The sequence below is a fragment of the Dunckerocampus dactyliophorus genome, chromosome 1 (genome assembly GCF_027744805.1).
Source record: "Dunckerocampus dactyliophorus isolate RoL2022-P2 chromosome 1, RoL_Ddac_1.1, whole genome shotgun sequence".
NCBI classification, from domain to species: domain Eukaryota; kingdom Metazoa; phylum Chordata; class Actinopteri; order Syngnathiformes; family Syngnathidae; genus Dunckerocampus; species Dunckerocampus dactyliophorus.
In genome coordinates this window covers 31373382-31394445 of record NC_072819.1, presented here as the reverse complement: position 1 = coordinate 31394445, position 21064 = coordinate 31373382, and the positions used below count along the sequence as shown (strand labels likewise).

General features: G+C 44.2%; 1 protein-coding gene across 17 annotated transcripts in view; it reads right to left on the bottom strand.

The window, feature by feature from the left end:
- The window catches only part of huwe1 (HECT, UBA and WWE domain containing E3 ubiquitin protein ligase 1), a 61373-nt gene that overhangs the window by 19610 nt on the left and 20699 nt on the right, over nt 1-21064 (bottom strand). For 14 of the 17 annotated variants that reach the window (XM_054771205.1, XM_054771283.1, XM_054771190.1 and 11 more), the window contains 38 exons: nt 19692-19772; nt 19455-19561; nt 19001-19178; nt 18218-18309; nt 17925-18145; nt 17740-17797; nt 17478-17654; nt 17141-17386; nt 16812-16945; nt 16619-16731; nt 16337-16516; nt 16044-16260; nt 15826-15948; nt 15051-15288; nt 14551-14898; nt 10353-10475; nt 10162-10257; nt 9785-10054; nt 9469-9621; nt 9262-9389; nt 9054-9135; nt 8765-8941; nt 8123-8674; nt 7781-7976; nt 7540-7707; nt 7313-7461; nt 7148-7214; nt 6787-7010; nt 6473-6684; nt 6205-6387; nt 5825-5997; nt 5462-5601; nt 5249-5324; nt 5069-5167; nt 4788-4915; nt 4556-4715; nt 3115-3343; nt 46-224 (listed from right to left, as the gene is read on the bottom strand). In XM_054771205.1, coding sequence (XP_054627180.1) covers nt 46-224; nt 3115-3343; nt 4556-4715; nt 4788-4915; nt 5069-5167; nt 5249-5324; nt 5462-5601; nt 5825-5997; nt 6205-6387; nt 6473-6684; nt 6787-7010; nt 7148-7214; nt 7313-7461; nt 7540-7707; nt 7781-7976; nt 8123-8674; nt 8765-8941; nt 9054-9135; nt 9262-9389; nt 9469-9621; nt 9785-10054; nt 10162-10257; nt 10353-10475; nt 14551-14898; nt 15051-15288; nt 15826-15948; nt 16044-16260; nt 16337-16516; nt 16619-16731; nt 16812-16945; nt 17141-17386; nt 17478-17654; nt 17740-17797; nt 17925-18145; nt 18218-18309; nt 19001-19178; nt 19455-19561; nt 19692-19772 — 6477 coding nt within the window. The remainder of the gene's footprint in view (nt 1-45; nt 225-3114; nt 3344-4555; nt 4716-4787; nt 4916-5068; nt 5168-5248; nt 5325-5461; nt 5602-5824; nt 5998-6204; nt 6388-6472; nt 6685-6786; nt 7011-7147; nt 7215-7312; nt 7462-7539; nt 7708-7780; nt 7977-8122; nt 8675-8764; nt 8942-9053; nt 9136-9261; nt 9390-9468; nt 9622-9784; nt 10055-10161; nt 10258-10352; nt 10476-14550; nt 14899-15050; nt 15289-15825; nt 15949-16043; nt 16261-16336; nt 16517-16618; nt 16732-16811; nt 16946-17140; nt 17387-17477; nt 17655-17739; nt 17798-17924; nt 18146-18217; nt 18310-19000; nt 19179-19454; nt 19562-19691; nt 19773-21064) is intronic. The other 3 variants (XM_054771299.1, XM_054771323.1, XM_054771308.1) reach the window with 2 other exon arrangements.

Below are 21064 nucleotides of genomic sequence, written 5' to 3'. Positions count from 1 at the left end.
AACTAAAATACCTTATTACGACAACAAAGGATTGGGTATTGTCACCTGCTTGACCCCCTGTGCTGCTCTGCTCATGGAAAAAGTCATCGAGTAATTCGTCATCCGAACGAGCAATAATGTGAACATCCTCATTTCCAACCAAAAGACGAGCTCGACCACGAGATTGCAGAGGCAGGGAGCTGGACAGCTGCAAAATGTCTGCTGCAGCACTGGGGCCCAACAACCTAAATGTTTTTAAGTGGTGGAAAATTTCAAAGTTAAGATTGGTAATAAACCAAAATGCCACATGGCGCACGCTTTGCTGCGACAGCACTGACTGAACTGTTTCTCTGGATTCAATGTGCGGGTGTAAAGTGTGTGCGTGTGTAAAGTGTAAATGTTATATTTGGGTTAAATCAGACTGATCAGCCATGACAACAAGCTACAAGGTGATTGCCGTTTTCCCTCACAATCCTATGGCTGATCTGCTATAGCTCTCCAAGAAGGGGAAATATCTTGGATTTTTGCTAGGGGTACATCACCAATGTTTTTCGTGCCCGTTCATATGCACCACAACGTCATCTGTTTACTTCCGCTGCACAAACAGGAGCTCCAACGCCACATATGTACCTCAGTGCCACAGTGTCCCCCAATGGTCGGAGGATGCCATCACCCAACTACAGACACGTTAGCCCAAGCATCCACAATCCAATCGCAAATTGTGGCGTAACTAGCCCGGTGCTGCCTCCTAGTCTTAGTGAAGCTGCGTTCGCTAGCTGTCATCCATCGCTCCCACGCCGCTCACAACTTCACTTCAAACGCCGTGTTTACACCGATGTCCAGCGGTTGGAGTTCCTTCGTCAAGCCCCCCCGGAATGGTGGCAAGCTCCAAGATAATTTGCTGCACTTGGTTTTTTTAAACAGGGACGGTGACACGTGGGGAAAAAACTTTCCGTACACGTCACTCAGCCACTTTCTTGTCGTCCTTCCAGCGCTTTTGATTGGTCTTAACGATGACTCCGGCTGGAAACTTTTCTTTAGGCAGCGTCTTCCTCTTAAAAATCACCACAGGTGGCAGTTTGTCCATTACCATGGCAACCAAGCACAACAGTAAAAGCAGACTTCTGTGCGGTTCACCGTGATGTCGAAAGTGAGCGGCACGTCGTCCATTTTGGTGATGTAGTTGGGCTGGATGTGTTTGTCTGCAATATTTTTACTGCTGTAGGAGCGGAAGATGGCCAGCTTTCCTTGTAATTCGCTGGATGTTGCTGGGCCACGGTAGTCCTTGCCCGGATGGATGGATGGCGTCGTTTCATAAAATAAACCTATATATCTACTGGGGGCGTGCCTTTAGCATCCTCAGTCACGTCCACCTTTCCTATATATAAGCAGCGTGTCGGCAGGAGACGCTCCCAGTCTGTCGAGCGGAGCACTCATAAGCGCTTGTGTCACACAGCAACACATACGGATTTTGGAACTCGGTACACACATAAGGCAAAATTTAAGACTTAAGTGCGCCTTACGGTCATGAAAATACGGCACATTCTTACACACACACCCACATATACATACTGTACATTTATACACATATATATAGATATTCATTCTACCTTTTGCTGTATTTTTTTTATCATTTTTGCTGTTTTTAAATTTTATTTTGTTTCTGCAGTGATGCAATGACAAATTAGCCCCAAGCCGCAGATGGACCCTGAGCCACACTTTGGGCACCCCACACCCCTACTTTTGTGGCACTTGGTCGGGGTTGGGCTTGTGACGTCGGCTTTAAGAGCAAACCACAACCCTTATTTGGCTTGTTGGCTCAGTGTAGTGGGGGAACAATGCAGACTGAGGAGAGATGGGCTGGAGGAGTGCTACAACTGTCAGCCCTTAACGAGCGTGTGCATGTCTATGGAGTTAACTTTGAGGAAGAAACGGCAGATTTTGGGCACATCGCTGCATGCGTTCTGTCACTCCCTCCCTCTATTGCTCGACCTTTTTGCTAGCACGAGGCCGAGTGGGTGTACAAGGCGAGCCAGTGTACTAGTGTAACTCCGGACGGGTTTTGGGGACTGGGCTCCTTGCAGGGGCTTGCGGGTTGCTGCCTGGATAGCAGCGAGGCGTATGGGTGTGTTCAGTGGACAATATGCATTCCTGTTGGTAACTCTCCAGGAGGTGAGGGCACTGATGTGCTAATACATCTTTTTCAAATGTTCTTGCGATCGACCGGCAAACTCCCAAAGATAGACTAGTAGCTCAATAGCGACGTGTTGGCAACCCCTGAGACCCACTATTTCAGAAGCACTACCTCAGCATCTCACCCACCACAACATATCTGAAATACTCAAGACAACACAGCCATTCTTGCACTTCTAACAACCAATCCAACCTGGACTATCATAACAGTTTTACATTTCACAAAATGGTGCATGGACAACCCTCTCCAAGTTAACGTCAATAAAACAAAAGCTCACCCGAGCCCCCCACCACCATTAACGCCCAAACAGTTGAGACAGTAGACACTCTTAAATATCTGGGAATAACTGGACAATAAAATTAACCTTTGATCAGTACACCATCAGCCATTTGCAAACTTAAAGGACCTATTTATGTTGCACCCCACCTCCTCTTGTTACTCTATCAAAGAATCATTCAATGCATCCTTCTGTAATGTTCTACATGTTAACATACTATGCTTTCTGTCACCAACCAGGCCAAACTCACAAAGAAAGGTGCTAAAATCAATCGGTATATATCACTCACCCACTGCACTAATAACTCATCCCACTACCTTCAGGGCGAAGATACAGAACAATTAAGTTCAGGAGGGCCTGTCATGGCAAAAGCCTGATCCTGGCAGCCATAGCTGCCCTGAATAGCAGGCCCCGCTGATCTGTCTGTCTGGGCTGTTACTGTACTGCTGTTGTTGTCGTTACTGTTATGTCGATTGTATGTTGTGGTATGCGATGTGCTTTGTTTTCTTTGTAATGTTGTTTCTGTAATGTACAGTCAGTGAAGACGAATTTCCCCTTGGGGGCCAATAAATCAAATGTAAAAAAGTTATTGTTCTGATAGAAAGGCTTTGTAAAAAAAAAAAAAAAAAAAAAAAAAAAAGACATACAATAACCATGCGCTTGCCTTTGAAGAATGAGTGGAGGATTAGGCTGGCGGTTTCCAGGGTAGTGGACATGGATGGTGTGCCCGCTGTTGGCAGTGAGCTGGCGAAGCGTCCGCTGGCTGCGACCCATGCCTTGTGCCAGACGGCTGCTTGTGCCTGCTACACCTAAGGTGAGGGAACCGTGGTCAGCATGACGCACCATCAGTGGGTGGGAGCTAGGGATGTTGCCAGGGGAGGGAGGGATGTCAGCTGATGGAAGAACAGAAAACATAGTTAAGACATTGGGGAACAGCTCTGCAAAAACCTAAATTAATTAAAAGCAACAAATGTAGCTTCAAATGTTCCTGTTAACTAGGCCTGTCTCAATCAATAAATCAACTAATCGCACAATAAATAAAAACAAACTCAATTTTGCTGGGCTCGATATGCTGACATGTACATGCCGGTTTGGTTTTCCTGTACGCTCTACCATATAGCTAGATAAGAGGATTCACTCTTTGCAACTGTCAACGCCTGGGCGCATTGGTTCTATCGTGGAATGAACGCAGCGAGTGAAGCCTCCTGTGAGTTACTCAGTCTCTTTGTCCCAGTGTGCAGGGCTGCTAGTGAGCGCACACGAGAGTGCTGCAGCCTGAAAGTGAGCAAATGCAAATATGAATGAAGGCACAAAAGCGAAGGTTTCTAAGCAGAATGCCACAGCCCCCGGTGTGGGAATGTGTGGCCATAAACACCAACGAGACAATATGTTGGATTTGTTGGAAAATAGTGGCAAAGAAGAAGGGGAATACTACTGACTTGCATGTGCACCTCAAACAATCATCCTGTCCAGTTTTACCAACTAGGGAGGAAAAAAAAAAAAAAAAACTGCCACTGGAGGTGCAGCAGAGCCTTTGCCACAACAGTCAACGCTTACTGAAGCATTTGGTCAGCAAAGTAAATATAAACAAAGTCTATATTATTTGTAAAATGGTGCGCACTCAGTGTCGTTTGCTAAAGTGTTCCTGCTAAGGAATAATACCTAATATTCATTATTTATTCAAGTGCAATTTTGTTAAGAGACTTGACATTTTATTTATTCTTGTGTTTTTTATTGGGAGTATTTTTTCCCTTAAAAGAGACATTTTTATTTTAGTTTTTATTTTAGTTAAGTGCAATATTTGATAAGAGAGAGTCCATTTTATTATCATTGGATTTTTTGGTCTTGTTTTAATTTATTATGTTTATTTTATTTAAAAAGCTCTTGACATTCCAATTACAATCTTAAATACTCTTGAGAAATTAAAGTGTATTGCTTTTGATACGGTGTACTCACATTATATACCATATATTACATTAATGGAAAAAAACTGTTATTGTGACAGGCCTATTGTTAACTAACCCATCTGAGATGTTCAATGCTTAAATGGCAGTTCAGATGCTACATTACAAGTTGTTTAAGTGAAAACGGGTTGGGTTGCTTACCATTGTTGGAAAACATGTTGTCAAACTCGATGATCAGGTCATCATCCCTGTCAAACCTTTCGAAGCGGATGTGAGGAGAAGTGTTGATGTCAGGGAAATCCTCGTCCAACTCCATCTCAGAACCTTCGTCATCATCATCCTCATCGCCTTCCTCATCATCCTTGACAGATGCCAGCCATGAGTTTTAAGCTAATAAATACTAGTTGAGTGAACATCAGCTATCGACCCACACCTGGTCCTCCTCCTCCTCTTCTTCCTCTTCCTCCTCTTCATCTTGGCTGTCTTCATCATCATTGCTGCCACTAGAATCTTCTTCTTGCGTGTGCTCCTCATCTTCTGGTTCCAGGATATTCATTGAGTCTAGTCATATAAGGATAAAGAAATAGGCTAAAAACTTAAACCACGACAAACTATATTTAGTAGTTTACATAAACAAAAAATTCTCAATTTCTCAAAATTTCTAAAAACAAGCAACATGCTCTTTAAAGTGTTTTGTTTTGTCTTTATACTAACCTTCTCTGTTAGCCTGAAGAGTGGATGCCTGGCTGATATTGGAAGGGGCCTCATCCATCAACACATCCTCTTGTGATTCATCCTCACCACTTCGTCCCACTGAAAGATAACAGTTGTCAGAGGGATTTGTTTCCTTCTTAATACATTTTTCCCCTCACAAATTAATGCAAACCTACATACCAATAATTGTGCTGTTGACTGCACCACCATCTCTCTCAAGAAGTTCATCAATCAGATCCACTAACTCATTCTCGACCTTCATTCACATGAAAAAATAAATTCAATGTGCCAGCCATAGTGTGCAGAAAGAGTGCATATTGTAAAGCTATGTCCAATAACTGATTATACACAGAACATACCATATAAATACCCTGGCAAAATAATCCTAATCACCTGCATAGCTTGTGTACTGAGAACCTCTGGTTGCCCAGCAATGACCACCGAATCACCCTCTGTTTCTCCATCCATCAAGTCACTATCTGCTCCCTGCACTCTGTGGCTGCCCTCCACTGGCTCTGCCTCACCAGATTCTCCTAGAATAGATGTCCAAGATCACAAAATTATTATAATAATTACCTTTATAAACACTAGATCTAGTGATAACATTTTTCACTCAACACATTAACATTGTGCAGCAGCTGGACACATGGGAATAAATGATAGTCGACTAAGTTTCAGTTTCAGCTATCTCCCAAATGGATCTGTTGCAAGTATTCAGTGAACCAAACCAACAACTTCTGGGTTACATGCATTTACCTTGATCCTGAGTGTTGCTGTTGCTATCCCTTGTTGTGCCCACTGAGTCATGCTCAGCCTTGTTCTTGCTGGAGCCTCCTTTACCACCAAACAAACTGCTGGGCTGGTTAACAATGCGGGACAGGGTTTCTAGGGGCTTGAGGGCAGCATTCACTGTATTGGCCATGTTGGGGCTTAACCAATAGAATAGGAATAGAACAAGTATTACTTACATATACTTATATATTACAAATTATGATTATTTTCAAAAACAATTTTCTATTTACAGTATATTAAAACATTCTACAAAGGCTATTTTGACTTTGAGATACTGTAGAACTACAAAACTGTTGCTATAGACTGTTGTCTCTGTGAAGCCACCATTTATTACCTATACATACCTGGACAAATCCAAGCTGTGAGGCACACGGGCTAAATCGTTAACCAGTCCTTTCTTGAGAAAAAGTCTTATGATATTATTCATGCCATTGTGTTGCGTCTTGGCTGCTGCTGTGCTATAGAAACTGGATGTGGAGGGGCATGACTCCATGATAGTGCTGATGATGCACATCACTGCCTGAAGCCTGTGAGACAAATCAACATTGGAAGTTTGCAACACCAATCAAGGGCTGTAATCACCCAAGTGTTCTTGTCGCTAATCCTGCTTACCTGGCATGTTTTTCAGCACCTTCTGTCATTCCTAAAGCCCGACTAAGGGCAGCCTTCACCTCATTAACCAGAGCCACCTGGGCATCGGTGCCAGTGCCTGCAGCTGCTAGGCTAGCAAGAAAAAGACGGGCCAAGGCCGGGGTGTCTTTGCCTTCTGCATTCTGGGTGTGAGGCAACAAGTGGTCCAGCACAAAGGCTAGTACGCTGCAATCCTGTTAGGATCAAGATGTAACAGGTGAAGAAAAGAAAGTTGAAGTTTTTAATGGAAAGACGATATAAAACATGGATTAAAATCAACAGAGCTTTGCACCCACCTCTTTAATAAGATCAGACTGTCCAGCAGTGTAGCAGTAAGAGGCAATTAGTGTGGCAATGCCAACATAGGAGCGCACCAGTTCAGCCAGCAGTCTCAGGATGGTGGAGGTAGGCATTAAAGGTTTGCTCGCCTTTACCTTTGCGGCTTTAGCCTCCTCTGAGCTGCTGCTCTTATCTCCCTCCTGCTCTTTCTTTTCTTCTCGCATCTCTTCAGGTGTGGAGGCTGGTAAAGTTCATGTATTAAAGACTCACATTTTATTCAAGTTTTTATTGCATAGTGAAATTACAACTGAATAGTCAAAGATCTGTATGATTATTAAAGACTGCTTTGTTTGACAAATAAAATAAATCCTCTCTCACCTTCTCCTTGTGGCGTGCCCGATTGGGATGACTCAGCCACAGCTCCATCAGCAGCAAAAACTTGAGCCTAAGAAAAAAAAAAAAGACACCCATGTTATTTGCCATGGCGTTAAAGCTATTTTAAATGCTACATATTTTCACAAAGGACTTCTCTATCAAGCTCACATTGATATGGAACGCAGATTGGGAGTCAAAGTCACTGCCCTGTCGGGTAAGACGGTACTGTTGGTAAACATCATCACCGACATCCTGTAACATCTGGCACAGGTCTTGACCACCGGGTACAGCTGCCACACGTTCTTCAGGGCGCTCAGCTTTAACAGACAATCAAAATGTTCAACTATGAAAGTAAAATGACAATGAAATAATAATAAAAAAAAAAATTATTGTACGTTCTTCTGGCGCATGGTAAGCAGCCAAGGCATTGAGCATGTCGTATATGACCTCCTTGATTGTTTCAGGAATAGACGGTAATGGAGACAATTTCAGAGGAGTTGTTTTCACCAGCTGCACAGCATTGGGCCCCTTAATTCGAAGATTTTCAAACTCGTCATCAGAGGCTATGGAAATAAACAAAACTAATTAAATGAATGCAGGGTTGCAAAATCGAAAACTACAACGAAAATTATTCACCTGTGCCAGCTCCACGGGGTGCCGGCAGGGCAATGCGGACACAATTGCTGGCAGTTTCAGCAAAGCACTCAGGGTTACGGCATGCAGCAGGGCCCAGGACACGCAGGATATAATTTATTTCCCTTGACCCAAGGCTGCCTGACACCACACCTGATGTGGTGCTACCTGCTCCACTAGTCACTGCAGATCTCACAACCTGTAGCAACAGATAGAGGAACTCAATTTATGGATACTCACATAATTTAGCTGCATTTGTAAAATTAATGCAGAGAATACTTTTTTGAATCAACTAAAACAATATTTTTCTTCTGAGGGGTGTTTAAACCAAATAGTGACTCAAACCTTTTCCATAGTGTGCCGAAGAGTAGCAGGATCTTCTATTATGTGTCTAAATAGCAGAGTAACAAGAGGTGTGAAGCCATTGAATCCAGAGGTCTGTGTCAGCCCAAGAATCATTCGAGTGCTCTTCAGATCAGCGAACATCATGGCATATTGGTGATTTCGTGTCAGTCGCAAACAGAGACGCAGTGTAGCGTGGAGGGTGTCTGGATCCACAGGGACACTGATCATGCTGACACAAGCACGGATGAGAACAGTGGTCATGTCCTCTGTTAGGCCATTTACAACAATATCTGAGCCTTGTGAGGAGTCAGACTCTTGTGAAGATGTGGGGCCAGAGGTTATCTCCTTTAGTTGGCTGGACGCATCCTTGGGAGTACTCATTTCCACTGCTGACCTAGAGTCTATATTAGTCTGAGTTTCTTCTGCTTTACACCTGTCCCCCTCTTCTCTCTCCAAGTCTGTTACACTTCCTGTCTTGGCAGGCTTGAGCAACCGTGGTACTCTCTGAACAGTCAACATCACGGGTCTTCGGTTACCAGTCTCTTCATTCACCTGCATCAATATAGTTGTAATTATAACCAATACAAAGCCAAATAAAAAGGGCATCCTTGATTTTCTTCTATAATGTGTGCTTGTGTATACCTGCACCATAGTGTTAAACTGAACTGTGTATCTTCTGCGTCCAGCTGTGAAGCGGACACTGCTCTCGCCAGCCCTCCATGCAGAATCGATAGTACTATTGTTGGAGGCGCTGTAACTGCACCAACGGCCAGAGCGGTCATCGAACCATCTCCAGTTATTCCCATTAGGCTGGAGATACTTAAGAGAATTCACAAAAGGTATTATTGGTACAACATTGCAGTTTATTCTGAAACAACTGCATAAAACCCAAAATTATAAAAACTCATCCATTTATCAAGTTGACATTTACCTTGTTCATCTGTGCTCTACGCTTTGACGACACCGCCATTTTCTCATAGAAGTCAATGATCAACAACACTGGTGTAATCCACCTGCAGACAGTGAATAGTAAATGTCAAAAAATATGGTCAAGAATCAGCATTGGTGTAAAGAATCACCACTGGTTTTTCAGTTGTTTTTTTGCATCACAAACAGGAGAGGAGTGAAGCCAAACTCACTTTGGTGTCTGTATGTCTTTCTGTTCTTTGGCTGCTTGGAGACATGGCTGTACCACCTCAAGTAGCTTAATCAGCAAATCCAGAATGCCACTGTTCTCTACAACTCTGGCAGACACCAGCTTCAGTTCCTTCACAGAAAACAAAACAAAAAATAGCTTTGCTTAGTGCACACAAACCATTGGTCTGCTGTAAAAACAATTTAGTTACCTCAAACAGCAATGTGAGCAGTAGAATTCGAGTTGCCAGCTTGGAGGCCTGAGGCAGTGTGGCCATCTGTTTTGTCCATTCAGACACTGTCTTTGTGTCGCTGGTGGTCAGAGGCACAGCTGCCTTGATCAAGACATCTGCTGCTTCCCACACCTACAACAGCATGCTTACACTTAAAATGGAACAGGACCAACCTATGGAGGTTTGAGCCTTTTAATGGCTAGTTTTTACGCAAGTATAAAATACAGATTCCAAACCACAACCCCATTTATGCCGATATTCTGGATAAGAAAACATCAAGCTTGAAATGACAGACCTGGTGGACAACCTGGCCAAGAATAAGATCTCTGTACTCAGGGCCACTCCTTTTGATTGCAGTCATCAGCAGGTCACAGAGCCGGTACACTGTGTCAGGCAGCTCATCCAGAAGGTGGAAGCAGCCAGGAAGCATGGAGTCCGTGAAGGCATGAAGCTCCTTGGGATCCAGGGGTTCAGCCTCCATGAAGCGCTCCAGGCAGCGGGCCTCCTCCTCCTCTGCTCGTTCCCTAGCTCTCCTATCCTCTTCCTCACGCCGACGTGCTGCTTCCTGAGGCAGAGATAACAACTCATCTAAAAGTTATTCATTTGTGACCTTTCCTCCAGCAACAGAAGGTCCAAGGCAGAAATTTGCTTTTGAATGCAGCAAGAACGCACCTCAGGAGAGTCGGAACGCTGCTCCATACTGACCTCCTGCCCAAGTGACATAGCAATGGCCCTCATCATCTGGTCCTCTTCAGACATAGAGAGGTCCTAGACAAAAAAAGGATAAGAGAAGTAGTAGCGCTAGCTTGAGTGATGATGATTTCATAAGAGGACAAAGTGTACATTATGTTGGAAAGCCTTACCCTCACTGCTCCCCCTAGGAGAGGAGGAGGGTGCGTAAGAAGATATTCTGTGGCCTGCTCCATGGTACTGGTGTTCAATAGGGCCTCCATGGCATGCTCTCTTGAGAAACCCATATCCATCAGCTGAAATACAAATAGTGTTTGTATAAAAAAAAAATTGTTCAGAAGGGGCAAAAGTATTTCTAAAATTGAACTACGATCGTCCCTCGCCACTTTGCAGTTCAATGATCGCTGTTTCTCGGTTGACTATGGCCTATTAGTAAAAAACTATTGAAAGACAAGTCATACGTAGTATTCTGGTATTTTACATTTGCATCACAAAAACGCCTCCTCGAAAAAATCAAGACCTCACAATCGCTAAGCATTACTTTCTCTCCCGTCGTATCACTGCACGTCCATTGTTGTGTATGTGTTCCACAGTGTTGCGCAGAAGCGAAGCGAGCGGTTTTCATCCGCTGTGGAACACATACTGCTGCCTCCTCCACTATTAGTACTGTATTTTCTGCCGCGGATCCTACTGCAACTGCCTCCATTTCTGTGGCTTGAGGTCACCAACAGATGGCCGGACATTCTCCTTCAGGATTTTTTGGTTAACAGCAGAATTCATGGTTCCATTTATCACAGCAAGTCTTCCAGGTCCTGAAGCAGCAAAACAGCCCCAGACCATCACACTACCACCACCATATTTTACTGTTGGTATGATGTTCTTTTTCTGAAACACGGCATTACTTTTACGCCAGCTGTCATGGGACACATACCCTCCAAAAAGTTTAACTTTTGTCTTGTCAGACCACAGAGTATTTTCCCAAAGATCTTGGGCATCATCAAGATGTTTTCTGGCAAAATTGAGATGAGCCTTAATGTTCTCCAGCTCAGCGCCGATGTCTGGTCGTCAAGGAGGTGCGGCGGCAGGAGCAGGTAGTGAGATGTGCAAAGGCTGTTCATCCTACGGACCACGCACAATGTTTTGCTGACACCCTCTAACCTCAACCAATGGTGTGGAGAAGATCCAACATGCCCCCTCTGTCCATCTCTAGCCAACCTGAAACACATTCTGGTTGGCTGCACGACAAGTCTGTTACAAGGCCGCTACGCCTGGCAACATTACCATGTCCTCAAGTGCCTTGCAGCTACTCTGGAGACCAGACGCACGAAGATCAATGCGCTGCCTCCTCCTCTACCACTCCATTCAACATCTGTAAGGGCGTTCATCAGAGAAGGTGCAACACCTACTGAAGTCCACACAACACGGACATCAGCCAGCTCGGTGGGGCATGCGACTGGAAGTTGGTGGCAGACCTGAACCATAAGCTCTGTTCTCCATCTGAGATTGCCATAACAAACCTCAGACCAGACCTCGTGCTCTGGTCCTCCACACTTCAGAGTTTACATCATTGAGCTCACTCTTCCCTAGGAGGACGCTGTTAAGGAGGCCTTCAAACGCAAGACCCTCAAGTACACAGAGCTGAAAAACGAGGATGGAGAGTCAAGGTTTGCGAAAAGGAAGTCGGATGCAGAGGCTTCACGGGCAAGTCTACAATCAGGGTGCTCAATGATCTGTGAATTCGAGGTCAAGCCCAATGCCAAACCATCAAAGCCCTCTCAGGAGCAGCATAGGAAGCTAGTCGGTGGCTCTGGGTAAAGAGGCGAGATATCTCCTGGGCCACAAAGTAACATCAGGAGGGTTGAAAGCAGAGGGGACACACCTGGGACAGCAGGTGTTGCCAATGAGCTCTTCGGAGGTGTCGTGGGCCATCATCGAAACACCTATTAAGGAGGGTGCCAACCTGACGACCCCAAGGAAGTGTGAAACCCACCCCCAACCACAAAGTCACCAAACCATATCACCACAGCTTTGAGATAACTGATGCATACATCGTTAACATTCATGCCCCAGTTGTCTATGTTCATTGGGGATTGATCCACCTAGTCCTAAAACAGAACTAAACTACTTTTTTTAAGCGTGGTTTTCATATTGGAACTCTGTCATGCAGGCTGCTTTTTGCGCAGTGTCTTTCTTATGGTGGAGTCATGAACACTGACCTTAACTGAGGCAAGTGAGGCCTTCTTTGGATGTTGTTTTTGCCATTTGTGGATAGAGACGGGTGGCTTGATATGGTGTGCATGCGTTAATTACGCTAAAGAATTTTAACATAATTAAATAAATTAGTTGCCGCTGTTAACGCTTATTTATGACAGCCCTAATATTAATACAAGGTTATACTGCAAAGTACATACATTTTGACTTTGTAGACTCAAGGGTTATCTTCCATTACATTTTCAAACCAACGCATTCTTTCGTAACACACAACCTTTTTATTTATATGGTGACCAAGATAGCAATAGCTAGTAACGTATTTTCACGACCACAAGGCGCACTTAAAAAGTCTTAAATTTTGTCCAAAATGGGCGGGGCGCCTTATAATGCGGAGCGCCGTATGTGTGTACCGAGTTCCAAAACCTGTAAGTGTTGCTGCGTGACTTTTATGAGCGCTCCGCTCGACTGACTGGGAGCCTGCCGACACGCTGCTTGTATAGAGGAAAGGAAAGGTGGACGTGACTGAGGACGCTAAAGGCACGCCCCAGTAGTTATATAAGTATATTTTTATTATGAAATGGCGCCATCTATCCATCCAACTACATCACCAACATGGACGACGTGCCGCTCACTTTCCACATCCTGGTGAACTACACTGTAGAGCAGACCAGCACGGTAGCGATACACACAACGCGACACGAGAAGTCGGCTTTTACTATTGTGCTTGGTTGCCATGGTAATGGACAGAAATTGCTACCTGTGGTAGACGCTGACGCTGCCTAAAGAAAAGTGTCCAGCCGGACCAAAGCGGCTGGAAGGAGAAAATGGCTGAGTGACGTGTACGGAAAGAAACCGGATGTTTTTTCACACGCGTCACCACAAATGAACCTGGAGCTTAACATAATTCCGGGAGGCTTGACGAGGGAACTCCAACCGCTGGACATCGGTGTAAACACGGCGTTTAAAGTTACGTTGCGAGCGCCGTGGGAGCGATAGATGACAGCTAGCAAACACTGGAATGCAGCGCCGTGCTAGTTTCGGCACAATTTGTGAATGGATGTAAACATGGCGTTTAAAGTTACATTGCGAGCGGCGTGGGAGCGATGGATGACAGCTAGCGAACACGCTTCAGTAACACTGGAATGCAGCGCCGTGCTAGTTTCGCCACAATTTGTGAATGGATGTAAACACGGCGTTTAAAGTTACGTTGCGAGCGGCGTGGGAGTGATGGATGACAGCTAGCGAACACAGCTTCACTAATGGATTGTGGATGCTTGGGCTAACGTGTCTGATCCACTGTTCGAGCTTTCACAAAAGCCAGCATCATTTCTGAGGCGCCGCACGGCAACGAGACCGACTGACAAAGACGACAGGGAACCTGGCGTGTTTGATGGAGAACTTGCCCCGCTCTTCATTTGGGATATAAAAGATGAGGACTTTGATGGATTTGTGAATTAGGATTTATCAAAAATAACGTGAGTACATTGTTAAATACTTCAATAAAGTACAACCCAACTCAGTTTTGCTCTCGCTGGCTTTTTAAAAACATACAATAGCAAGCATGCTAGCGTATTGTCGCGTCGTTCCCCGGCGTGCTTTGCGGTAGTGTTTTGGTGCGTCGCTGGGGAGCACTTCCTGTTCCCCAGCGTGCTTTGCGGTTGTGTTTTGGTACAAATACTCTTAAAGTTACATGTTTGAGCTACATAGTTGTTAGTTATTGTTCTGCAAAAATAGAGGTAATGTCTTGTCTGTGTTTGCGTTGCTGTGTGATGTTTTTAGCTGTGCACCATGACTTAGACTGTTGTGTTGAGTGATGACCATCCTGATTTCAAGTGGGCTTGTTAAGTCGGTATGTGTTACCATGCATACCTACGCCCAATAGCACGGTGCACCTTGTGTATGTGTTAAATACAAAAATAGCACTTGTAGCTGAGACTGCGCCTTTTAACACGGTGGGCTTTATGGTCGTGAAAATACGGTAAGTACTTCAAGTAATATATATATATATAACCAATACTTCAAGTAACCAACCTTTCAAGTAATATATATATATAACCAATACTTCAAGTAATATATATATATATATATATATAACCAACCTGTGTAAGGCTCGTGAAAATACGGTAAGTACTTCAAGTAATATATATATATATAACCAACCTGTGTAAGCTGAGCCTGGTTAACCTGGGGATCACGGCGTGTAGTGGAATTAGTCGCATCTTCAGCTGATCCTCCAGCCGGCCCTCCAGAAGTTGTTCCAGTGGCTGCTGGTGTCTCCCCGCTGGATGTAGATAATCCAGGGGCCCCACTTGGTGCCAGAGAACCGGACGGAGCCCCCTCGTCATCTGGACGCATTGTCCCCTCTCTCTCTTTGGCCAGGCGCTCCTGGATGACTGGCTCCCCCCGCAAAATGTGGCAAAGGATGGCCAGCATGGATTCAGCCATCCTGCCTCCGTAAACCTTCAGTGGCTTCCTGTTCCACAGACTGCGGATACAATTGAATGCAGCCTGTACATGCGAGAGCAAGAAGAAATTTTACAGTTACATAAGCATAATGGCTTCTTACTGCAGTGTCCAATTCTAATTTAGTGTGTCTATCAATTTTTCTTTGTCTATTTACATTACATTTCAAGTGACCCATATCTGATATCACAACTCACCTTCTGGGTAACTATGAGGAACCGAAGGGCACTGAACTGGGGCATGGTTGGAGTCACCCCAGGCATTTTAGCTGGCAGGGAGTGTGGGGAGTCCAGCACAGTGCTTGGATTCACCATTTTCTCGACCAGCATCAACCAAGCATCCAGGAACTCCCCTGTCCCATCTGGCAGCTCAGTATGCTCCAGACCCTCAGACACAGGAACCTTTCCACCCATTGACAGGGCCCAGTTGAATGTCCTACACAAATGTAAAACAACCAATGAAATCCACATTTTATTTGACAACACAATAAATTAACATTGTATGTAAAACTAGGGGTGTCACAAGATCTCGTGAGATTAAAATATGACAAGATTTCTGGTTCATCAAAAAAACTGTCTCGTGGGCACTAGACCTGGGACGATAAAAGAATAAATTAATCACACAATAAATGAAAATTAACTCGCTAATTTTGCCGGCCTCAACAATCGCCATGTGCATGTGTGTCTGTTTTTCTCGTCTCCCACCTCTACACAGGCAGGTAGAGAATTCACTCTGTGTATTGGTTTCAGCAATGGGGTGCGTTTGTTCCACAGAACAATGGCATGAACGGAGTGAGCCGTTTTGTCAGTCATACAGTCTCTTTGTTTCGGTGGGTGGTATTGTCATTTTTTCATTGTACTTCTCTTAAAAGTAATGTTAAAATAATAGACCCAATCTCGTGTATCATCTCATCTTGTGAACTGTTTCATGACACCCCTATCTATAAAGACAATTTAAACAAAAATTACTTACTCAAATAAGGCATCATGCCCACCAGAGCAAAAAAACTTCTGCAGCATGAGGTGGTAGGGGTACTTCCTTTCATCAAACAACATAGGTGACGTGAAGCCCACAGAGCAGATAAAGAAAGTGAGCCTGCAAGATGGGAGGCCACACCAACACTAATGTATGAAATACTCATACCCATATTTGAAAGCTACACATGACCAGTTGAAAAATATTCTTCTTACCTGAAGCGAGGGGTGGGTGTGTACGGTGGGGGAAGCCAACTCAGACCCTTGGTGAGGAGCTTGGTGAGGGCAGAAGCAGTGGCTCGGGCAGCAGGCGTGGGCGTAGTGCCTGTGCTTGTGGCATGGTGGGAGCGGCGTTGGCGCACTGGTGAGCCGACACACAACTTGACCAGTAGGCCAAAAAGCTCAGCAAGAGCCCTCCCTAGTCGAGATGATGCTGAAGGACAACGGTGTTTAAGTGAGACATTAAAGTTCAGCAGATGTAATACTTGATATCATAAAAATCAGCTCACCAGAGAGGAGGGGTTTAATCTGTTTAATGCGTGTGGCCATTGCTGGGGTGAGCTTGGACTTGGCTTTAGGGTCTGTTGAAGCGGGTTCATCCGTCTCCATGGGAGCCAAGCTATCCCCATCTAAACCCATGCCTTCCAATAGTCCGCCAGAAGAAGACTCTACAGGCCCCGCCTCTGAATCTGCTTGACAAAAGCACACAACGAGGATGACATGGTTGAAGGGTCTTCCTAAGATACATAGAAGAACCTGATTTAGGTATTGGAATTAAATGAATATATTACCAGTTCTCCTTGAGCCAGAGGTTGCTGTAGTTGAAGTACTACCAGACGGTTTCTCCTCTTTGGGTAACAATTTCTGCATGTCAGCTTGCCCAAACTCACAGCCTGGAGGTAGACTGGGGGGGGGATCAAGTGTTGGGAGGATAACAATGTATTACACTGTTCAAATAAAAGGGATCATTAACTGAAATTATACCTGTTAGGCGTGCAAAGGGAGAGCAGAACAGTACTCTCCCATACAAGTGAACAGTAGAGCTGACTCAGTTTGTTGAGAACACTCAAGCCCAACTGGGAGCCCCACTGATTAACTGAGATTGCCCTGATCTCACTCTGCTCAAAGATAGAAAAGACACATTTCGACATATGAATTTCAGAACATTACTGATCAAGTGAAAATCAGACATCGTTCTTGGCTATCTGCTGCAGCCTAAACAGAGCTGAGTAAACTGACAATAGAGTTTTGTAACTTTACCAGTATAGGAGTAAAAAGCTAATAATGAAATACACTCTAAAATCTCTACTTACCTGTCCTACTCGGCAAGTGTGGACAAACATTAGGATGTAGGCATGTGCTGCAGTAAGTGCATGTAGCAGTGGCGTGGCACGAGCCGACAACGTGGCATCCGTAACATGTCCAGCATTAGCCAGTTCTCTCAGAAGAACAGATCCACCGGGCACCTCAATTGGTCGATGTAGGGCCTCAAGAGACGTTAGAATAGTGTCCAGTTGGCACAGTCCCTCCTGAAGTACCTTAGGCTCATGTGAGAGAGTCTAAAAGAATGGGAGGCAGCAGCAGGAAGTATGCTCAGAGAATGCCAAGTGAAATATAGTTAAATTGTTGGAGACTGTTCCTGATGCTCACCAAAATGGACTTGCATACACCAGCAACAGCTTGGCAGGCAGCTGAAGTGGGAAAGTCTATGGGCAGGTTGGGCAGGCCCAGAATAGAGACCAGAGGTAGCAGGCCCTTCTGGTTCACAAACTCCTGACAGTGATCATCTGTGGTATTGTTGCTAAGTATGGATTCCACAAACTTCATCTGGAAAACAAGCGTCGCAAATAAGTGAACTCTGTTTTACAGCTGAAAAAGAAACTTGGAATTATGCTTAAGACTCAACACCCACCACATTCAAAATATAATCCATCAGAGGAATAGGTATCCGCTCCTCAGTGCCTACCACCCTGAAAGAAGGGACACAATTTAAATGACTAAAAAAAAACATGAATACAAACTGAAATTGAGCAAATCATTACAAAAAATGTCTATAAAAAGCTGTTGCCCAATTGTGATATAAACCCAGTGTCATACAGTTCAAGTGGCACTGACTGTCTGTTGCTCTCTGGTTCCCCCTGCTGCTGGCTAAACGTATGGAGGGCCTCTTCTTCCTCTTCATCCTCACTTGAAGCTTCTTCAGCAGCATGGCTGGATCGTGCTGGTGGTACAGCCACGGTACCATCAGCTTTCTGGATAGACGGTTTCTGGCAGACGTACTCAGGGGCTCGACCCAAATTGCAGATTTCCTCTAGTAACTACCACAACAATAAATGTTTAATTAGCTTGTCAAACCACAGGGTGATACAAGAAAGGATGCTTGATATTACCTTAATAATTGCAGTAGTGGCATCTGTCTTCAAAGTTGGTTGGTGTCTCATTAGCTCATCTACAGCACTTCCCAAATTGGATGCAGTGTCACCTGAAGGTGGACATCAAATGCATCACTAACTCAAGCATATAAAGGCATCTAAAACACACCGCAGTGGCAGTGGAGGGCAATTGACACGTCATTGCTGAATGTGCATAATTGTCCATAAGAAATTTGCATGTGATTGTAATGACGCTACAAAAATGAGTAAAAGCAAAACAAATATATTTAGAATGACAAGTGAACTTTCGTCTGTCACTTTTTTGTTGTTTTTTGTTTTAAATATCAAACAGGGAAAGGGCCCACACCAGCATCCGCTGCTCGTTGAGAAGAGCGATACGTGCTTTCATGTCAGTCTCTCCAAAAGTCGCTTCACTACATTTCTCGCTCATCGCAAACAGTATCTAGAGGGGTCTTACTACTAGTCACTAAGGTGGCAACACGGTTACCTTCTGCTCGGTCTTACTCTCTGGCATTCTCTGCGTATGGGGTGTTAAGAAGCAGCGTTACAATACATACCGCCGCCTACTGTACAGAGTTGCAACGACAGGCTACATATATTTCCCATCTCTGATTGTATCCACACTCATGACTCGAGGGTTAAGGTCTGTAGCTTCTTACAGACAGTTCCATTATAATGTGTTTGATCTAAGGTGAACAGATGGACCCAAATGTATTTGTGGCAGTCGCCACAAATAATTGAACGCATTGGAAACACTCCACAGCATACAGACCAACTCACCCAGTGGGTCGGAACTGCGTCGACGTCGCATGGCAGGTAAATAGTCAGGAGACAAGAGCACTTTGAAGAGGCGCTCAAAGGGCTGACACTGAACAAAGGAGTGGAGGCCTCTGGCATTCAGGCAGAGGGCACTGAACACATTAGGAAGAGACCCTAAGACCTCACGTGTGGCAGGAACCTGGATAAAAGAATACATTTAAAAAAACATAGTAAATTAGAACACAGTCACAGACACAAGTACTGTAGTCAAGTGTGATGTCATTATTGACGGCAATGAATAAAAATATACTACTACTGCAAATACTGACCAAACAAAAATACGAATATGACCTCTGCTGCCCTGCAATTTCAATAATCGCCAGACATAACCCTACTTACTTAGGGTTAGAGGAGGTATACACCACATCTGTCATCTTTTTAAAAATGCAGCTGTTTAGAACTGCTGTAAACTCACATCTTTGATGAGAAGTGCATGAAGCATAACATCAGTGAGACCGTTATCCTGCAGGGAGGAAAGCAGAGATGGCTCCTGGAACACAAACACCGTCACAACCTCGGTTGCTACAAACCCAAAAGAACAAGAGGGAAAAAAATATTATTGTTGTTGTCACAGCAAGCAGTAAATTGGAAACAGATACAATTACCTTTCTTAGAGGTTTTAAAATAGATTGAAGTTTGAACATGAACTTACCAAGAAGGAACAGTGAGGGTCCATAATATTCTGCATTACTGATGATGTGCTTGAGTGAGGTAGGCAAGGATCCATCCATTACTTGTAAACACAAAATTACAGTGACAGATATAAGCAACCAACAAACTTTTTCCTTAGACTTCATATACAGTCAAACCTCGGTTTTCCAATGCTTTAATTTGACAAATTTACAAAATTTTGCCTCGGTTCTCGTACACAGTCTTGGTTATTGTACAAAATTGTGTGTAAAATATGTTTCACCAGTGGTGTGCACTCAGAGCCGGCAAGGCCTTCTTGGCTGGCCTAACAATTACCAGAAGCACTGACCTACATATCAAACTTAAACTGTAGTATTTGTTCTATTAAATTATATAAATTTATTCCCAACAGTCTATCATCGTCATTTTGTAGCACGTTTCTTGGCTGCAGTGCTTCCAGATGTGCCATACTTTTGTAATCTGCCCAGGGCCTTAAGGCCCAGGGCAATTAGCAATGGGGCTGTTTTTTTTGTTTTTTAAGCAAACCATACTTCTGATTTGCGTAAAAGCCAGCTTGCAGGCCCCCTGTCCTGATTGGTTGATCAGAGCTAAACTGTTCTGCATGCTAAGTTACATCTACAATGGCTGACTGAAGAGAACTCTCTGGTGAGTGGATTAATTTTACCTAAACGTTTGTCATGTTATTAGATAAATATAGATTGAAGCACTGCTTCAGATTATGTTGCATTGCACAGTAGATGTTTGGTGTTGTCTGAACCTTTAATCATCGAGCGGTTCTATTTATGCTGGTCACCAAATTTACAAGCACCAGTACAACGATGAAAATTCATCACCAACGCCAAGTTATTAACAGTAATGTACTGTAAGTCTGGCATATTCGTGACTATGACTCCGAAGATAAAGGGACTTACTATCGGGGTAAAATACTGTGTGTGACTGCAATCTCACGGTGGCCGTAGTTATCTTAATGTGCTGGAGTTCCCTCCTCTCTGAACGCCTGTATGTCGTATCGCTAGAGAGGCTGTTGCTCTATACTGACGACTGGTGTGAAACCCTGCCGTGGAGCATATTTACTATCATTTTTGTACTGGTTTTTGAGACTGGCTCGCACGGTATCTGGTGAATAAAAATCTTGCCGGCCCACTGAAGGCCCAAGTACCAAATGTACCGCCTGCCACTGTATTTTTGGCACGTCAAATAACAATTGGACGAACTACTCCCAGCCTTGCTTGTTTATTCAGCCATGTTGGATCACACATACAACACCTAATCTCACAAATACTATGGTATCCTGTAATTCAATTGGCACACTCAAATGAGAATGTTACACAAACTGTATGGCGCATCAACAAGTTCCATCCTGGCAAAGAAAAA